We start from the raw sequence: 7,500 nt of genomic DNA, 5'->3' as shown, positions 1-7,500 counted from the left end.
GTGTGTGTGTGTGTGTGTGTGTGTGTCTGTGTGCGCGTGTGTGTGAGTAGTGTGTGTGTGTGTGCGTGTGAGAGATGTGTGTGTGTGTGTGTGTGAGAGAGTAGTGTGTGTGTGTGTGTGTGTGTGTGAGAGTAGTGTGTGGGTCATTCCGTGTGAAATCACCCAGTGGCTGGCAGGTCACCCTCTCCCAAAAAAAATCTGAAAAAAATCACAGGTGTTTGTAGACCAAACCTATGCATAAATCTTAAATAGTATATCTTTATCACTAATGGTTCCCAAACTACAGCCCTTTGAAGTTTCAAGTCATTTTAAGCATTGTGGTGAACAATCCTTTTTCAACTTCCAACATTATTGGCTCTTACATTTTCCTGTTGAATTAAACAATCCAATCAAATCAGGTGTATCTTGTGTAATTCCCCCTCTGCAAAGCTCTGAAAAAGACTATAAATTCATTATGTGAAAAAACATCACCACCTTTGAGGGCTTCTCGTTCAAAAAGTATGCGACACAAATTCATCAGATTTTTTTCCCCACTCATGTATGGATTATAAGGTCCTGTCCATGCATTAACTTTGGTTGTCATTATTTTCATATTTTCAGAGCATTTTTTTTAAAATTGGGCTTGATTTTCAAAAAGCCTGTTTTCATCTTCTCATTTCACCACATGGACAGTTAACAGGATTTTTTTTAATTTGACCATATATCATTCTGTATGTGAGGATCATCTGCCCAAAATGTGGGCTTGTTGCTGAGTTTCTTCATTGATATAAGATTTTTTACAAATATTGTGTATAAATCCACTGAATTTGTACTTTATCTGCAGTACCACTTTGCACCACATGTGGTGCTCTTTTAATACAATGGAAGTCAATGGAAGAGTAAGAGAGTCACTTGTTTGCTGCACATATCCAATCTAAACACACAGTTTATGGTTCATAGTTGAATTGGTCCAAATAATTATTGCAACATGAACAACATACTACTCATACATAAATCTTATTTAGAGAAAATAAACTGATCAAGTAAATTATACACACATAAGACTGACTGGTCATCATACATGCAGCAAGAGGATTTAGCATAATTACCATCTTTGTAATGAGTTTTCTACACCAGCTTCAACCTATCAGTGCCTATGTGAGCACTTTAATAATTACTAGCCAGCTGGTTAGGCAAAGTCTATATCCATCGTCATATGCATGGGATGCAGTCATCTGTGATACATAAACAAAGAGCATCAAGATGGAGATCAGTGCTTTGTCTCCATGTGATCTAGGAAAGAAGTTGGAAAATGAATGTAATAAAATTCAGTGCATTGTCAGATGCAGAAAAATCAATACTAACGATTTATCACCTTTTTACAAATGCCTCTTGGACCCACGAGTCCTCAAACCTTGTTATGAATACTTGTGATGGAAACACACATTGTCATCTTCATCAAGTGAAATACCTTGATGAACTGAATTTTAGAAACCCATTGTTTCTTGAATATGTTCCTGTATGACATTCATTTTCCAACTTCTTTCCCAGACCACATGGAGACAAAGCACTGATCTCCATCTTGATGCTCTTTGTTTATGTATCACAGAGGACTGCATCCCAAGCATATGACGATGGATATAGACTTTGCCTAACCAGCTGGCTTATTAAAGTACTCACATAGGCACTGATAGGTTGAAGCTGGTGTAGAAAACTCATTACAAAGATGGTAATTATGCTAAATCCTCTTGCTGCATGTATGATGACCAGTCAGTCTTATGTGTGTATAATTTACTTGATCAGTTTATTTTCTCTAAATAATATTTATGTATGAGTAGTATGTTGTTCATGTTGCAATAATTATTTGGACCAATTCAACTATGAACGATAAACTGTGTGTTTAGATTGGATATGTGCAGCAAACAAGTGACTCTCTTACTCTTCCATTGACTTCCATTGTATTAAAAGAGCACCACATGTGGTGCAAAGTGGTACTGCAGATCCAGTACAAATTCAGTGGATTTATAGACAATATTTAAAAAAACTCTTATCTCAATGAAGAAACTCAGCAACAAGCCCAAATTTTGGGCAGATGATCCTCACATACATAATGATATATGGTAAAATTAAAAAAAATCCTGTTAACTGTCCATGTGATGAAATGAGAAGATGAAAACAGGCTTTTTCAGGGTTGCCAACTTTGGGTGTTTGGCTGGAGTGAGATTTTGTGAAGTCATAGTGCGTGTGCGTTAAATTTTTCCCTAAACCTAATTTTAAAAATGTCTGTCCCCTGACTTTTTTGCTATGTACAGTATAATCCCTGATTTATGTTTTTTTTTAAAAAAACTAATAGAATGGAAAAGTTTCTTCAAAATGTACAGTTAAATTATTGATTGCACTTGAAAACAAGACCAGTGTTTTAACCCCGTGGCATGGAAGGATTATGAGCCACTGGGCCCCTGGGCACAGACATGAAAAGGGCCCCCCTGCCCACCTGAAAAAGGTAGTAGCTCAGTAGAAAAATTTGAAAAATAACCCCTTAAATGATGACTTCTGGTGAGTGTTGTGGAAAGAAATGAACAGATTGAGACTAATGAATGTGTGTATGAGTGTACGTATGTATCAGGGATGGAAATAGCCTAAAATATTTTTTTCCACCTACCATTGTGGCTGGTGGATTCCAAAGTCTACCAGCCACTAGAGATACAGTATGAACATTTGATGAAAAATCATGACCAAAATGATAACGGTTATTGGTATTATTGCGATATGATTAAAATGTGCTGACTTTTTTTCTAAACCTACCATCAATGTTGGACAGAACTCATAATTGGCCTGCCCTTCATGCCCAGCAGCAACAAATCTAACGGTCAACAGAACAGCTATAGTGTCATAAAAGTGGTGGGGCTCCTTTAAGACCCAATCCATCCAACTTTATCTAACTCTATACTATCCTACATCATCTGATTTTAATATTATGTCTAGGCTATATTTAACATTTAACATTTATTTTCTATTTGGCCTGTTATGAAATTATGCATTGACCAATATAAGCACACTTTTTTAAGACACTTAAATACATGCATGCTTAGCATTTTGTGAAAACAAATCATTATGGCTACATCGACAAACTCTTAGCCATGAGCTGTATATCCTCTGATTTTAATATTTACACATATGTAGGTATTTAAGCACAGCTCAGTTTTAAGACACTTAAAGCCCAAAATTGGAGACCATATAAAAATTTGCTACCATTTCAAAACCGGATTACTCTGGAACGGCTTATTGTACAGGGGATTGCATTACACCTTTGTGTTCGGTAAGGTCTGCTGTTTATTCTGGTTTACGGTTTGTCATGTTATCAAGGCTTGAATTTCCCCTAGGGATCAATAAAGTATATCTATCTATCTATCTATTTATGTGTGGAACGAAAAGTTTGTGAGATATTCCACCTATATGAATTGAAATGAGCGCAGAGCTATAGTAGCCTAATATGATTATTTCTTGAAAGTTCATTTTCTCGCGAACCGTTTATCGCAGCAAAAAGCGGCTATAGCACCTTATAAACGATGAGAAAAAGTTATTTCATGTGATGTCTGTGAGGCTACTTCGCGAGTAGTTCCTAGAGAAGAATGGGCGGCCACACTTTGTGTAGGTCTGCCTCATGTCTAAATAGCAGCGTGTTCCGTGAAGGTGTAGCGGACTGGATTAAAATAGCCTAGTCAGTGAATCAACAATCAGAGAAAACTGCTGAGAACGTTAGGCGGATATTAGACCTACCTGCTGTTGGTCTAGATATATGCAGTGGTGGAGGAAGTACTGAATCTCAGTACTTAAGTAAAAGTACAAATACACAGAGAAATATTTACTTTAGTAAAAGTAAAAGTACCACAATGACAACCCTACTTAAGTAAAAGTAAAAAGTACCTGCTTTTAAATGTACTTTAAGTATTAAAAGTAAAAGTATTTGCATAATGATTTATTCTCTTAATATCTATATTCTAAAAGAAAAAATAGTATGGGCTGTGGCATTTTAATTAGGCCTAAGCTAGTTTTAGGTTAGGCTATATTCGACTAGATAGTTTTAAGCTAATGCAATTGTGCTTACCATCTGTGGCCCAGTTTACATTCTGACCTACAATTCTAGAGACTGTAATTCTGGTTATCTACTAGGGTGATCTGCTGAGTATATCATTCAGCAAAATACGAGAGCCTGAAGTTTAACGGGGTAGACCAGGGAAACGTCGGGTGGATCGTAATGCCAATTCTGCTGATTGAACAGAAAAGTTGCTGAGAAAGGTGTCTTTATGATTAGGTTCAGTTTCACTTGCGCAGACGCACATAGACATTCAATGAGCGCTCACATTTCTACCCCCCCAATTGTAGGCTATGCCTCTTTATTTGATCACACACAATTAAGAAATATGTCCTAATCTGGAAAATGCTACGTTTTTTTCTGCCAGCGGTTCTATAATAGTCTACCATTCATTTGTGGCGCAAATGATCAGACGTGTGACAGAAGCATGGGCATAGCCTGTAACTTCGCTGATCCGCGGATAGCAATCTCATCGGAGAGGAGGCCCTAACGCTGCAGATAACAGACAGAGAAAGGCACAGAACACAGTTGCATGTCCAGTGTAGCCATGGGTCTGGTGAATATAGCCTACCGAATGCAGATGGCTACAAGCTCACGCTTTGCCTGGTCTAGACTATAAGCTTATGTTTCAAAGATTTAGAAGCTGGGCACGTAGCGCTCCAGAATCTGTGGTAGCAACCCTGCCCCCTGGTAAAACAAACGTGTTTGTCAGAGAGAAAAAAAATCTGATCATAAAATGTATCGTAAAAAGGAACGATGGTGTTGTAGAAATGTAGCGGAGTAAAAGTACAGATAATTGCTGTAAAATGTAACGAAGTAAAAGTCAAAAGTATGCACTATAAATTCTACTTAAGTAAAGTACAAATACGTGGAATATTTACTTAATTTGTACTTCGTTACATTCCACCACTGGATATATGTATGCCTTAAACTCGTATCCTGTCATTTAGAAACAATGATGTGGTCTAGTCTAGTCATCAACAAAAAATTAACGGATTGCAAAAAAAAAAAGAATGGACTTGGCGTGACATTTCTTGCGTGTGCGTGAGAGCGTGAGATTGGTGCTGAAAGCGTGAGTGTCACGCCAGATGCGTGAGAGTTGGCAACCCTGGCTTTTTGAAAATCAAGCCCAAATTTAAAAAAAGGCTCTGAAAATAGGAAAATGATAACAACCAAAGTTAAAGGAGAATTCCGGTGTGATATTGACACAAAGTGTGTTGAAACATGATACCGAGTGTGAACGTATGTCTCATAGCCCATCTCTGCTTGTCCCCTGCACTCCAAAATCTGGCGCTAGTTAGCCGATGCTACCAACAGCTTTTTCAATGGTGGTGCTTCGGCATCGGGCTAGTCATGCAAATAAATCACTGTTTTACACCATTTACGAGGCTCAATGTATCTCCACACTTCATTGGTAGACTTCCGAGGGCCCTGACATTTAAAACGAGACATTGAGAACTTTGAAAAAGCACTGGTAGTTTACTTACAAGACGATTTATACAGACAGTATCTTCACGAAGTTGAGCGTTTGCAGCCATCTTGAATTTAGTCACGATAAGCGACGAGTAAGAATGAACAGGTATGATAAGGGATCAGATTCCAAAAATAATTCCGTGGAAATGCATGGATTCCAGTTGCTGCTACTGGAAGAAACTGGAATCCATGCATTTCCATTGAATTATTTTCACATTATGAATTTATAGCCATTTTCAGAGCTTTGCAGAGGGGAAAGTACACAAGCTACGTCTGATCCGATTGGATTTTTTAATTCAACAGGAAACACCAAAAGAGGAAACACCAAAAGAGCCAATAATGTTGGAAGGTGAACAAAAAGGATTGTTCACCACAATGCTTAAAATGACTTGAAGTTTCAAAGAGCTGTAGTTTTGCAACGATTAGTTATACAGATATACTATTTAAGATCTATGCATGGATTTGGTCTACAAACACCTGTGATTTTTTTCTGATTTTTTCGGAGAGGGTCACCTGCCAAATTGTGCTGAAATTGGGTGATTTCACACGGAATGACCCTGTGTGTGTGTGTGTGTGTGTGTGTGTGTGTGTGTGTGAGTGAGTGTGTGTGTGTGTGTGTGTGTGTGTGTGAGTGTGTGTGTGTGTGTGTGTGTGTGTGAGTGTGTGTGTGTGTGTGTGTGTGTGTGTGTGTGTGTGTGTGTGTGTGTGTGTGTACCTGTGTCCCAGCAGCATGACCTCCTTCTCCTTGTTGATGTTGTGTGTGTGTGTGAGTGTGTGTGTGTGTGTGTGTGTGTGTGTGAGTGTGTGTGTGTGTGTGTGTGTGTGTGTACCTGTGTCCCAGCAGCATGACCTCCTTCTCCTTGTTGATGTTGTGTGTGTGTGTGTGTGTGTGTGTGTGTGTGTGTGTGTGTGTACCTGTGTCCCAGCAGCATGACCTCCTTCTCCTTGTTGATGTTGTGCTCCTTGAGGAGTAGCGTGTGCTCCCTCTCGGCTGCCTCCAGGTGAGCACGCCTCCCCTCCACCTCCCTCAGCACCTCCCTCCGCACCTCCTCCACACACACACTCCGCTCCTGCACGCCACGCTGCTCCTCAGACAGCTCACACAGCTGCTCCTCCACACACACCTGCTTCTTCTGCACCTCGCTACACACACGCACGCACGCACGCACGCACGCACGCACGCACGCACGCACGCACGCACGCACGCACGCACGCACGCACGCACGCACGCACGCACACACACACACACACACACACACACACACACACACACACACACACACACACACACACACACACACACACACACACACACACACACACACACACACACACACACACACACACACACACACACACACACAGTAGTCTGGGAGTCAGCTACTCAGTCACAGTTAGCATCAGTCTGGGAGGGACTCACACACACACAGGGTTTTATATATATATTTTGGGAGGGACTATTAGGTCACACTTAGCTTTATACGTTAGCATTAGTCTGGGAGGGACTCAGTCACACTTGGCTTTTTACGTTAGCATTAGTCTGGGAGGGACTATTAGGTCACACTTAGCTTTATACGTTAGCATTAGTCTGGGAGGGACTCAGTCACACTTGGCTTTTTACGTTAGCATTAGTCTGGGAGGGACTATTAGGTCACACTTAGCTTTATACGTTAGCATTAGTCTGGGAGGGACTCCATCACAGTTAGCTTGTGTGACTATTTGATCCACACTGCTCTATTAATTTAAATATATTCCATCATTTTTTTTTTTTTGCAGTTGCTTTATTATTCTTTGGACAGAAACTGACGTGCACATTGGTTATGTTACATTGTGTTTTCTCTATGTTACTTTTCTAGGACACATATTTGCTTTGAGTTTGCGCAAGTGCGATAAGTTCCACTTGTTATCTCATTAGCGGGATTAATTGGGTACCCTGGCTCGGAAGACTCAGT

General features: G+C 39.9%; 1 protein-coding gene across 1 annotated transcript in view; it reads right to left on the bottom strand.

Moving 5' to 3' along the window:
• The window catches only part of ccdc146 (coiled-coil domain containing 146), a 98,602-nt gene that overhangs the window by 55,023 nt on the left and 36,079 nt on the right, over nt 1-7,500 (bottom strand). Inside the window, exon 8 of the mRNA XM_076297461.1 lies at nt 6,464-6,691. Within this exon, the coding sequence (XP_076153576.1) occupies nt 6,464-6,691 (228 nt within the window). The remainder of the gene's footprint in view (nt 1-6,463; nt 6,692-7,500) is intronic.

This window comes from Alosa pseudoharengus, unplaced genomic scaffold (assembly GCF_046254945.1).
Source record: "Alosa pseudoharengus isolate Yale_2024_CS ecotype anadromous, Long Island Sound unplaced genomic scaffold, YU_APseudo_1.1 YU_APseudo_1.1_scf_20, whole genome shotgun sequence".
In the NCBI taxonomy this organism is placed as follows: Eukaryota; Metazoa; Chordata; class Actinopteri; order Clupeiformes; family Clupeidae; genus Alosa; species Alosa pseudoharengus.
The sequence above is the reverse complement of the archived record's forward strand: the minus strand, read 5'-3'. Positions and strand labels throughout refer to the sequence as shown.